Consider the following 13,150-nt stretch of genomic DNA (forward strand, 5'->3'; position numbering starts at 1 on the left):
TTATAATTCTACAGGTGCCATTTGGGCCCCTGGTAGAATCTTTGGAAGGGCGTGTAAGGGATCTGTGGATGCCCACGGCTTTGTGGGAACCATCAGTCCTTCGTTGCTGGTCCGGCGATGCGAAGCAGCGGTTTCCCCTCGCTAATCCCAGTCGGTGGGTCGGCAAGAAGCGGGCAAGGAGAGGTAGACGGACGGTGACCAGCCGGGGCCGCGACAGAGGTAGGGGGAAGGAAGGGGCACATTTTTCCAGAACTCCTCAAGGCCCCTGTTTTGCAGCGACGATGCGGCTGCACGTGGAGGCATGAGCAGTGACCCTGTCGAAGCCGCCATATGGCGGCCGCCCCCCTAGCCCAGCAAAGAGCATCTAGGTTGGAAGGTTGGCAGAGTTTTTTTTTCTCGAAGGGCTAACACCGCTGGGCGAAACGGGTTTGGACACTCGTGCTTGACTGGGAGCAATTAAGCGTAACGTACGGTCAGCGCTGACGCGACTAGCACCTCAGCCACGGCGGCGCCGACGCCCGAAGACTGTGCATAGGAACAGCTCTCGAGAAGCAGGCTGGCAGCAACGACATAGGGGACGCCTGTCAACAGTTGTCCCGAAGACGAGTAGTTATGAGCAGGGTTCAACACTCCCGTTTGTTACTCGCGGCGGTAGTGGCTCAGTTGAGACCGATAATTGCCCTAATGCTGGGAGCCGCCAGGGTCACGAGTTTTCAGGAAGCCTGCGACACGTCATAGCGTTTTTGATGTTCTTTTTGTGCTGTGTATTTTAAGGAGAGGGTTTTGAACATTGCAGAAACTGGAAGGCATGCCATGCTGTTTGTAAGCCAACCATCTGTTAGTTTGAGTCCTTAAAACCGGGCCCGGAGCCTGAAAAATTGTTCTGAGCTAGATTTAGATCCCTTGCATCTTCGGCGATGCCAAGGAGGAAAGATTTTCCCAGCCAGTTCCATGTAATTATGCTCGCCGTTTATTCTGTTGTAAATATGTGAATTCCTGTATAAAGCTTTCGTTTGCCTTCCTTCAGTCAAGTGTTGCCTGATCCCGTCTGTTATACCGTCTCGGACGGTGGGGCACCCGCGGTGGAACCTGAGTATACGAAACGTAGCGAGAAACCTTAACTGTCGGGCAGCTACCATGGCCACGGCCAATAAGCGGTGTAGCACCAGCGGGTCAGGAAGCTCCGCTCCCAGAAATGGGGCCGGCAGAGCAGCGCAGACCTTCCAGCGTGTAAAAAGTGACAAGAGGAGAGGGAAAGGTGCGAAGACATTGAAATTTAAATATTTACTGCAGATAAGTCAGCTTCTACAAAGCGCATAAAAAAATTCTTGCTGGGCAATATTCATGAAGCATCCCATGCATACAGCAACTTTATTAGAGCCCCTTTAAAACGTAACTATTCACAAGATGTGTTCATGGCAGCAAACCCTGAACATCTAAACAAAAGTACGTACAAGAGGAACAGACGAAGGTGAAGCTTCAGGGTTGTCTCCTCCAGGCCGGCAAACCAGGTGAAGGATGTGGATCTTCCCGAAATCCTTCGTTACATGAAGAAAATATGAAAATACAGCAAATAAGCATTGCAAAAAGTGACAAAACAACTAAATTTGGACAAGCAAATATTATGCACCTAGCAGAAAGAAATGCATGAAATGCACTAGATTAGCTAACCAGGTGAGGCAGCACACATAAAAAAACCCCTGAAATGAAAACATTCAACTGAGGATACAGCTTAAATGTTAGAGGCTACATGAAAATGACACCCCAAAGTAGTACTGCAAAATATGACCAGGCCACGCTTCAAGCCACATGGACGAACCAAGTAATGCGATAGTAATGTCAGAGTATTAAGGGCTCTGGTAATGTCAGACTGCCGAGTGATCTTTGGCTTTCAAAGGGCTCTACATTACAAACTGAACACATGTGCCTTGATGGGTGTGTTGAGTTGGACATGACAATGCTACACCAGTGGTCTTAAAGCTGATACTGAAGTATTTATTTAATTAGCTTGAGAAATCACGATCCCAGCACTTATAGTGTCAATCGGCACTTTGCAGTGTTTTGCAGTAGTGGATCCCCACCATTGAAGAAAATAAGTGCTGGGTGTTGCTTCTTCAAAGAATCTCATGCCCCAAATTAGACGAATAAAAAAAGGGACATGAACGTGACAGTGAAGCTTTGTCGGATGGCCTAAGTTGTTGCAGTGACCATAGAAATGACACCATCAATTTGAGCGATAACAAGCAACAGTAAATAGGCAATCATAGCTTTCAAGTTTGTGTTATGCGTGCATATAAACTACTATTTCAACTAGCTCTGCACAATCACATTATAAGGACTATGAAATAAGAGACCTGAAAGCTCTGTGAAGAGCCAAGGTGAGGGCAACATTTTGTTTCCTTGCACTTTGATTTTGTTTACTGATGAGCTTCCATTTTATTTTTGCATCTGAATCTGTTCGAGAATTCACAAAAGACATTACCAGCATCGCCCAGAAGTGTTGAAATACCTTTTAAAGGACCCCCAACAACCCCTCTGCATTGGAAATTTTGTTGTACTCAGTTGGCTCTATGACACTGTCCCAGGAACATGCAAAAATTTCCACCAAGGACTCACTACTATTGCAGCTACAGCCATTGCGATCAAGAAATTTCACAATTCTTCCCTCAGCATCACCTCCACAAGACAGGTTCTGTCCCACTGGACAACTAGCCTCTAAGCGAACTTGCTCTTTCGCCTCCTCTCTAAAAGGTAGCTACGTCAAAAGTCAAGCATTTAGGCTGCGTTGTGGCAAATGCATGCAGACAGCTGTCATTGGATCCAGCCAGATAACACAGCACACATCATGCTGCACAAAAACACCATTACTACAGCAGAACTGTAGAAAGTGTCAACACATGAGCAATGAATTCAGAAAGCTTGCACTCTGTGCACGGACTGCACATGTGGAAGATAAAGCTGTGGCATTAAAAGAAACGAACAATGTGAAAATGCAACACAATAAAAAGGCCTCAAAGAAACACAACGGGACTAGACAGTGAAGCTGCTTCTTGACGCTCGGAAATGAACGACATGGAGAGCGAGTGCAGCCACTGAACACATTCTAGCTGCTGTGCAGCTGTGCACACTCTGCACAGCTGTAGAATCTTGCAGAAACGATTGTAACTGCTAAATCTACATGCAGTTCTCGATTACATTATTTATTTATTGATACTGCAACCCCAGAGTTGGGATTTTAGCAGGATGGGGATACAAACTAAGCTGTTTAACAAAACAGGCAAAAGTAAACAAAAATAACAGTGCAAGTCAAAGCTCTTCTGCACCATTGGGAATACAATTAAACATATACAACAGAACAGTGAAATAGCAAATGCAATAAAAACTAGGTGATATGTTGCGAGAACAACGTCAGCGATGGCTGCAGCACTTCATTGTTAGTGAGGTTATTCCAATCAGAAATAGTTCGCGGAAGGAATGAGTATTTAAAGCAGTTATTTCGAACGCGAAAAGGGGTTAAAGTTAGCTGGTGTCATTGTCGCATCGCATATCCGGATGAAAAAACAAGCAAATCGGCGAGTTCCGTTTTGTAGTGTCTTTTGATTAATTGATACATCAATTTAAGTCGTGCACAATGGTTTCGCTCAGTTATTGTCAGAAGGCCAGCTTGGATTAAGAGATGTGTTACTGATGTACGTCAGTAATTGTTATATATGTATCGTGCTGCCCTCTTTTGAACCTTCTCTAATTTATTTGTTAGTTTGCGTGAATGGGTCCCAAATGATAGCAGCATAATCTAAGGTAGGCAGAACAATACATTTGTAAGCAAGTAGGCGTACAGATGGGGTAGACAACCGCAATCTTAAAATCTTAAAATTTCTGAGCATGCACAGGGGTCCTTTAAGAAGCGTGCCTCACTTAACAGCTGCCTAGAGTAAAACATTTTTGAAGAAACAGGCTTTCACTCACCATCTGGAACACATCCTTCAATGTCATTTCATCCTCTAACAGCTGTCCTGAATAAATTAACTTCTGATCTTCTGGCTTCTGGAAGTAAAATGGGGAGCATAATCCCATTTAACTTTTTTTTCAAGTGCCAGCAAGCAATGCTGATCATAAAGACTGCCATTACAAGATTTCTCTGATATATAGCCAATTATAAGACGTCACTATCACATTAGCCCTACAGTTTATGAAATAATCAAGCTTCTTGTATTTAGACTCCAGAACAAAACAATGCAAAGCTTGGATGCATGCACTCATTGTAGAATGAACTTCAATCATGGGCACTGTACCATCTAAAAAATAGGTACAGTCATGAGCAAAAGTGGAGACACTCCTCAAACCATTGTGGTTACTGTTTCTCTGTACAAAAAGATGCGCCTGATACAAGTGCTCTGGTGAGCAGGAAAGCATATTTGAGGGGGCGCCTTATGCCTCTCGAAAACGGCCACTGCAGTCTGAAAGCGCTGGCTTGCAATTCAGCCAATTCCTGTACGTGGCCTCACCACTTCTGCACATGACTACCTCAATTGCACAAAACGCTGCACTATATAATATATGGCAAACTCCAGTCGTAATACGAAAAAAAAAAATATTTCCAGAAGAAATAGGTTGGTTATCAGTAAAACAGAGACTCGCTTTTGGATTTGTTGCCTGTTTCCACTGCATGTTTAACACTGTCACTGATATCAAGAAGTGATGGGACAAGCTAGATGCAGAGCTCAACAGGGTGATCCTGCATGGACCCCTCAAGAAGCCCCAACCCGTTTTGCGGAGTCATCTAACCTACCACCATGTCTTTAATAACATGAAACAACAAGCCTTAGTATATGAAAAAAAAAGGGGGGGGGGGGGGGGGGCAAGTGAGGTGCTGATTTCGTACGAACCATACAGGAAGCTTTAATACAAAATAAACTTGCACTGATTTAATTTCTACGTTGCACAGGTGTGCCATCTCAAGCAATTACTAAAAGACACGCTCGAAGCCTTGAATTTTGCAAGCAATCCGTGTTCCGCCTTTACAGAGGTTAGAAAACTTTCATTTGCGTTCTCTCAGCCACAAAAATCAGCTATGCACTATTTTGTTGAACGGCGCTACTCACAGGATTATTTGGGTAAACCTTGGACAGGTGTTGCTTGAGCTGCTGTACGGACCAATCCAAGGAACAGTAAACCTGCTGGTCTCCAATTTTTTGGTTAGGCGCCCGAATTACAAGGCAAGTGCTCATATTTTGAGCTGCCATTGATGCACTTCCCCGCAATGCTTGTCTCCTGCAAAGCAAACAAAAAAAGAATGAGTTTCCTTTACGTACTTTCGCGCGCGCTAAGGACATAGGCATTGGTTTACTCTTCAGTTTCCTGGATGCCGCGTACTAGGTGCGAAAGATCACGGAAGGGTCAAGATTCTAAACATCAGACACTTGGCGACCTTTCACCGCTGCACATACGGCGCTGAACACAAACGCGCATAATGCGAAGCCTTAGCTAAGCTGTTCCACGCTCTGCCCTTGAAGCACAGGATCGGAGCTTCAGAGCTACGAACCTGTGAATCAACACGGGCCTAGCCTTCGCGAAACACGAGAGAATGCATGCGCGCGACCGGCACGTTCACTGCCCGGAGGAGGAAAGAAAAAAAAAAAGCGGACGTAAAGCTTACTCAGTTTGCGATGGCAACGCAGCCTGAACGCTTATCACTAAGCGCAGAACCGAAAAAAATGAAACAGATTGTGCGCAGCTGCCAACGTTGTATGAAACCACGACTTCTATCGTATCTTGCATCAGACTGCTTTTTCAAAGAATCGCCATGGTTTACGACTCGGACGGAGATGCGATAGAACTTCGCGCACTATGCCAAGAAACATCACTATTGGTTAAGAAGCGCAGTATCTATAGTTATTTACAAACTGTTAAAAAACGAATATCGTCAACGGACGCAGAGACACATCAGCGTTCGTGAAAGAGCAGCACATCGCGATAATTCGCGCGTAAACTGCCCTACTCATCGATGAAAAACGGGGACTGGGTGACCTCGGATGCAGTCGTCAAAGCCTGCAGTGCTCGCAAAACATAAGCTGAACCGAACTAAGTGACCAGTTCAAGCGACAATTAAGCTTAGTAAGCCCCTTCAATGCATGGCAAGTGCCCCTAAAAGTCGGGAAGATATGCAGAATAATTCTTGCCCGAACCGTGCTGATGTGAATTCCGAATCGCGCTCTCCCGCGACCGCGTGCCGAAAAGGAAGTGATTATGGAAGATGCACGTACCTTTCGCTGCTTGAATATATGCGAAGAACACAGTTCAAAGGGAAATTTTCTGTGCATAAAGGAGCAAAACCAAGCACCGCTTAAATAAAACCGACCCAACCCCCCTCAACTGTTCAGCTAGAGTCGAAGATTTGTCGTTCACTCATTGGCGGACGCCCCGCAACGAGAGTAAATATACTCTCGCTAGCAAAGCTACAGGCAGCTACAGGCTTACATGGACGGCTGTTGAGCTGTGGAAGCGTCGGTCGGAGTAATTCGTGGTTTATTGTGCTGTGCATATGCTTAATATCTGAAGTGAAATTAAACTAAATAACTGCTCATGATGTCTCACTTCCAAAGCATGCGTTGTTACTTCAATCGCAGCATTGATCATCTTGTAAGTACTACATTAAAAAAATAGGAAGCTGCATTGGCTGCATGTAATAGCTGTCGCCGGTGTTTATAACTTACGGTGCCGCTGCGCTCTTCCTTTTTCTCTGCGTACCTTCCTCTCTGTATCCTCTTGTAAGCTTAAACGCAACAGTATTCAAATGAAGCAAGAGTGTCACAAAAAAACTACAATGCCATTCCACCTGATTTGCCACAGAGCTTCCGGCTAGTCGAAGGAGGCGTGTCAGCTTTGATAGCACGCCAGCAGTTTCGCTTGTTGCGTGTTCCCTTGACGGTCGCACCATTTTCTCAGCCTCTCTGTGCTGACTACCCCTGATGTACTACATACAAAGCATGCTCTCACATTTTAGTTCCTCTGTCATTTGTGAAGCATTGTCGTGCGCGAGAGACAGAACGGAAGGTAGGTTGCGCGCAGTGCATGGCTTTTTGTAGGCGATGAGTGATGCATGTGCGTTTTAAAACCTTTTCACACGTGTGACCTAGAACGTAACGGAGTGTAGCGTTGCTGCAAGAAGAAAGCTCGCTTTTAGCTTTATTCTACATGTGAAGATCGTGCTGGTTAGATTTCCTGAGTGCGTGTGGCTTGACCGCGCGTTTGATAGTTTAGCAAACTGCGCAATAAGTGAGTTGTTTTCTGCTTCAATATAAGCTATTTAAGCTTCGTTTAGTAATCATATCAGAACTATAGTGGTCGGTTTATAATGCTTTGATTCCATCTGTTTTTCTAGCCTAGTAATAAAGTGTTTACTCAAGAAATGGGTGCATATTTACTGGCACTCCACTTTTCAAGACGTAAAAAGCTGCCGTTATATAGGTCGTCTGGCTTTTTCCTTACTGTAATACTTTTGACGCAGCCGCTTGCGCACATGCAGCTCGAACGTAAGGAAATAGCTGTGATTGCCGACTGGAAATTGTATGTCTCAGGCGCTTGCTGAAATATGTCTTCGGGTGCTTTTGAGAAAGTGACGAATATGAACACCATGTTTGGACATTTACTTGTGCATAGTGCCCCATTGTTCCAACTAATGGGAGCACATGTGGACAAGTGCGCACGCCGATCTGAATCTTCTTGCGCATCGTAGGGGTTCTGTGGTGCGCGAGCTGTGCCTGAAATTTCATGCAATTTTTGCAAACCACTATAGTTGTATACCTATTGTTTTAGCTTCAGAGGGGTGTTTTGAAACCAATATTCAGTACTGCATTCTCTTTTATAGCCATCCCACTGACTGCCATTAAGCAAGCATAGGAAGAAATTGGCTGAAGATGGCCACAGACACTGCTTTCAAGACTGGTGGCCAAGTTGATGGTAAGGCTTCACGCCGCTACTGTTGGTTCTGTGGAGCACAATAGATTGTGCATCAGTTGTCACAGTTGTGGGCAAAATTAAGTATAGAAGACGGCCTTACTTTCCCATGCATACTTTCGTTTTGTGATGTTGAGTTTTACTAAATTCTTCCAATGTGATGATCAGCAGGTCTTGAATTCAGTCAAAAATTTTTAGTCGTAGGTGCTGGTCTACATTTATTTTCAAAAACAAGTACACTGCATTCTTGCTCTTGTACTCATATGTTAGTGTTCCTCATAACCGTAATCTTTAAATGGACTTGCTACCTGCAATTTGTAACATGCTAGGTAGGCAACACTTGCCGTTATATGGTTATTGGCTATTTGGTTATTTTCTATGCCCACAGGAATCAGCGCACAAAAGAGACAGAACACAACAACAAGGAGTATGACAGGATGGAAATTTGATAGCTCAGTGCTTCGTCCTGTCAGCCTTCTTGTTTTTGTGCTCTGTCTTTTTGTGCACTGGTTCCTGGCATACAAGGAAAGCCATCAAAAAAGTTCTGCCCTTTCATTCTTCAAGATGGAGGTGAGCATTGTCGGCAACTTTGAGTGGCATATCTTGAATAAAAATAGTGACAAATGTATTTTGAGAGTTGAACACTGAATTTTAAGTACGCAATTTTTTTCGGCACAAAGGAAAGCTTGTTGTGTAAGGTACTGGATTCTACAACGGTTTTGTTGGAAACGCTGTAGAAAATTTTTACCAAGAAGTCTTATATTAGTGCATGTGCCTGTCTTTATGTATCCCGATGCTGGAAACCATGATCAGCGAGCGTGATGGTGATTGCACATCTGCAAAAGTGCTGTACCTAAAACTAATATAAATCTTACCCGCCAGATAGCAATAAGATATTTTTAGTGTAGAGTAGCATCCAATTTAGGCTCCACACCCAATGTTGTTATGGCATAGCAATGTACGCCTCGTCAACGAAAGCTTTAGTCGCTCCATCCAACAAATTCAAAATATTGTGGCGCCATCTAGTTACAAAAGCTAAAAGCACATGGCCAACAATGTGAAGGGAGTGTTGCTTTTCATTGAAGGGTGCACTGGAGAGAGCGTATACTATAATCAAACATGACGAACACTCCTGAAAGGAAAAACACTGTGCACTTAAAACAAATAAGCGATGTGTTACCGAGATATTTTCACGTGGTGGGCTATGATGATAATGGTTGTTTTTACTGCAAGGTGGCTTTTTATGCGATTTTCAATGCCAAATTAAAATTATAAATCCCGATTTCTTTGATATATTGCAGTGCTCAATTCTTACAATGAGGCACAATCTTTTCATTTCTGCCAAATCTCATGACACATTTTGGTCAGTGGTTGGTCCCTTTAATGGAGAGGCATTACTCATTTCCTGCATTAGTGCTAAAGGAAAAAGTAAATGAGGAGCCTTGTTATTTACATGACCTTAGAAAGAATGCTATTGGAAGGCTTCCCAGCATGATCACTGTGCTCCTTGCTCTTTTCTCCTAATGTTCCTGACTAGTTGTACTAATGCAATCTGTGAACTTGATTGAACTTTTAATTCATAGAAAGTCTCTTGGATTTGGCTGCACTCACTGCACTAGTTCTGCGAAGTTCTGCAGCGGTGTCGCCTGCGTGCGGTGTCAGTTCAAGGGCAGCTTGGCATGGGCTGCTTCCAAAGCGAATAATCAAGTGCAGGCATGGTCATCTGCTAGCTAGCCTTGGCGTCGCCGCCAAATTACAGTCAACTGCATGCCGCCGGCATCAACGGACACCAAAGTCTCAAACCACTTGAAGAATTCCAAGAAGGAAATCACAAAGAAGTGTTGCCATGAACCATTCCCAGGAAATTGTTGTTTCACAGGAAAAAAAGGTCGAATGTATACACACAGGCACTGGAATGCTGGCCATGCGGCTCGACTTGACCGCTCAGGTTTACAATTATGATGCCAAGAACAGTTACTCACCTTCTAGCCGCCGCGGTGGCTGAGCAGTTATGGTGCTCGGCTGCTGGCCCGAAAGACGCGGGTTCGATCCTGGCCGCTGCGGTTGAATTTCGATGGAGGCTGAATTCTAGAAGCCCGTGTACTGTGCGATGTCAATGCACGTTAAAGAACCCCAGGCGGTCGAAATTTCCGGAGCCCTTCACTACGGCGTCCCTCATAGCCTGAGTCGCTTTGGGATGTTAAACCCCTATAAACCAAACCAAACCAGTTACTCACCTTCTCCTACCATAGCGGTGTCCTAGTCGTTTGAGCATCCGCCTCGCATGCGGGAGGTGTGTGGTTCGATCCTCAGCGCCGCTGGGTGCCCACCGGTGATTCAGTGGGTACAAGCCTTCCCCTGCCTGGTGCTTGGCTTCTTTAGGGTGAAATTCTTGGGAAATGGGTCTTTGACCCCACCTAGAGTATAAGAAAACGCCTTGTGTCATGGCACTCTTTGGCCACAGATGCCCTTGTGCTATAAAAATCCATCATCATCCATCATCACCATCACCTCCTCTTGTCAAGAAAAAACTGCCATCGTTTCATTACGAGACTATTGTCATATCTGCTTTGCTTCTCCGACCTACACACGACCTTCTCCGACCGCCATATTGCTGGACTACAGCTGCACTTTCAATTCGGAGAGCGCAAGCCAGCCAAGAACTCGTGCCGCACTGGGCTGGCACTTTTGCAAAACGAATGGGAATGTGCTGTACTCCTTAAGTGGTGCAGAAAGTGCAGCCAAATCGAAGAGAGCTAGACAAAATTTTGCAAATGATCTATTGTCTGCTGCTACTGTAATATCTAAATATATTCAGTGCAAAAATATGCTTGCATGTAACAATTGGATCTATGAGAACATGTTTTTTGTATGCAGGCATTGTTGCTGCTCTTGTGGAGAGCTTGGGAGACAAACAAGACAGTGTATGCCGTGCAGTCACTCACTCTCTACAAGTCATTGGCAACCGTTGGCCCAATCTTGTCCTGAGTTGTTGCCATGACTATGTGTCGACGGAGTCCAAAGTAAATGTTATTGAATTTTGCTTATTTCACTGTTTTCAGTCGATTTCCTTTTCTGAATGATGTAGCATGACATTTCGATCAGAGGAGGCATTCTTTATTTATTCCTGTCAAACCTTCTGAATACCTCTTTTATATACAAAGAGAATAAGAAGTTCTCACCCAGCCTGACACCCTTTCTGATTGTTTTCCTTTCACTCCATCCCATGTGTGATTGAAGAATTTGTACACAAAGTGCAGTCATAGGATTAACAATTAATTAAAAAAAAAAACTAATGTTCAACAGTCAGGAGAGGTAGCAACAGTTTGCGACAGGTAGTGAGGAAGGTAGTATAGAGAAATGTCTAGTGACCAAGCCAAGTAGTAACTGTAGGTCGAAACCGCGAGAAAGGAGGTACTCGGAGAATAAGAATGGATTGAAGTGCATTTGGGGGCAGACTCAAGTTCTAAACAGCAGCATGTGCCATCGTTCAAAAGAAAAGTATATAACCATTGCATCCTGCCTGTACTCACCCAAGGTGTTCGAACTTGAAGGCTTGCAAAAAGGCCTTCAATTAAATTATGGACAATGCAGTGAGCTAGGGAAACAAATTATTGGGGTAATGTTAACATGTAAGAAGAAAGCTTAGTGGGTGAGGAAACATGTGAGATGTGCTGGCTGAAATCGAGAAGAAGAAATGGGCAGGGCGTGTGGTGTGAAGAACATATGCCTGAGTTCATTAGGGCAGCGGAATGAATTCGGAGAAATAAAAAGGTAGCAAGGGACCAGAAAGAGTGAGGTGGGGAGACTAGATTAGGAGCTTTGTTGGGATAAGATGGTCATGACTGGCACAGGACATGGCCAATTGGAGAGCTTAGAAGAAGCCTTCCATCTGCGGTGTATGTAACTGGGTTGGTGATGACCCCTTTTACTTTTTCTTTCTCTGTCTTTCTCTGTCTGAAATCAGCCTTGAGCAGTTTTGAGTTCTGCATTAATATCTGTGGGCAGTGCTTCATTTGTTGGCATTGACTGCATTGTAGTAAAAGAATACTGTCATTGTCTTGTAGCTTTCAGCTTCTCACAGAAGCTTGCTGTTCTCAGTAATGCACGAAGTGTGCAAAGAGTCTGTGGACAAGCTGGACAAGACACTACTGAGCAATGTTTGTAAGACTACAATTGAGGAGATGACACGTTCCAAGGTGAGTGATGTCCTTGTTTTCAGTTTTACCAGTTGTGTTTAATCATACATTCATCAAATTCTTTTATTTTAGTGTATAAGTTAATAAACTGTGTCCTGAATGTTACATTTATAATTAACCTCTTTAGTTTAATTCTGTAGCTAAAAGCAGTACAAAAATGCTCTTTTCTTTTCCTGTAGATTTAAACTGCACAAATGAGGAACTATGACAGCCTGGTTTTATCATAAATTGCATAATGCATAGGAAGTGCATAATGAAATTTATGATGCGGGTGATGCATAGGAAAAGCATGATGAATTATGATGAATTGCCGTTGAAGAACCAAAGATGATTATCATTTAACTTGGGATTACTTGGATCTATCTAAGCTTTTAAGAAGTTAAATTTTAGTCAAGTGTCAGAAGTTAGGTGACTCATGCCAGCATTAAAATTTATTTCAGCTCTGCTGACGTGAATTCGATGCTGTATCTTTTGCATGGTGCTTGCTGTTTAAATTTACTTCTAATAAAAATGGCAGGAATATATAACACCATGTAGAATTTTAGGAATCATTTAAATGAAAACAATAGGAGTATAACTGCTTTGTATCCTAGATTCAAATGTGTCCCCAATTCAGAGCAGCTGAAGTAAATTGCTCCTTCCCTTTTGGGATAAGAGTTGTTTCAACTTAAGCATCTTATTTTTTACTGAGAATATGTTTGAGAAAGATGAAAAGTCCGCATCAGTTTGCTTGTGCTTCTGCTTTCCTGTGTGTTTATTCCTTGTGGACAATTGAAGATGCATATATGTGAAGAAAAGAACAGAAGTGAAATGCATGTCTTGTTTATGAGAGGGAAGCATTAATAGTTTCTGAGATGTGGTTGTTAAATTGCCCAAGTTTTTTTTTTTTATGCTGACTGATGAAAAAAGACTGATTGTTCATCCTTCTAAAACCATTTTAAGGAAGGGCTAGAGCAAAGTTTAAGTTTTTAGGGAGAAGAACAAAATGGCTTCCC

The 13,150-nt window shown here is 43.6% G+C and overlaps 2 protein-coding genes across 4 annotated transcripts in view; one reads left to right on the top strand and one right to left on the bottom strand.

Moving 5' to 3' along the window:
* Herp (Homocysteine-induced endoplasmic reticulum protein) overlaps positions 1-6,410 on the bottom strand; it is a 35,182-nt gene extending 28,772 nt beyond the window's left edge. The window contains exons 1-4 of one of the 3 annotated variants that reach the window (XM_077647382.1): positions 6,264-6,410; positions 5,103-5,271; positions 3,967-4,044; positions 1,455-1,538 (exon numbers count right to left, since the gene is read on the bottom strand). In XM_077647382.1, the coding sequence (XP_077503508.1) occupies positions 1,455-1,538; positions 3,967-4,044; positions 5,103-5,243 (303 nt within the window). In that variant the 5' untranslated portion in view covers positions 5,244-5,271; positions 6,264-6,410. Of the gene's footprint in view, positions 1-1,454; positions 1,539-3,966; positions 4,045-5,102; positions 5,272-5,347; positions 5,579-6,263 lie in introns of those variants that run through there. The other 2 variants (XM_077647383.1, XM_077647384.1) reach the window with 2 other exon arrangements.
* A 53-nt stretch (positions 6,411-6,463) lies between these two features.
* The window catches only part of c11.1 (maestro heat like repeat family protein c11.1), a 103,144-nt gene continuing 96,457 nt past the window's right edge, over positions 6,464-13,150 (top strand). Inside the window, 4 exon segments of the mRNA XM_077647974.1 lie at positions 6,464-6,639; positions 7,868-7,959; positions 10,834-10,979; positions 12,024-12,155. Coding sequence (XP_077504100.1) covers positions 7,917-7,959; positions 10,834-10,979; positions 12,024-12,155 — 321 coding nt within the window. The 5' untranslated portion in view covers positions 6,464-6,639; positions 7,868-7,916.

The sequence above is a fragment of the Amblyomma americanum genome, chromosome 1 (assembly GCF_052857255.1).
Source record: "Amblyomma americanum isolate KBUSLIRL-KWMA chromosome 1, ASM5285725v1, whole genome shotgun sequence".
NCBI classification, from domain to species: domain Eukaryota; kingdom Metazoa; phylum Arthropoda; class Arachnida; order Ixodida; family Ixodidae; genus Amblyomma; species Amblyomma americanum.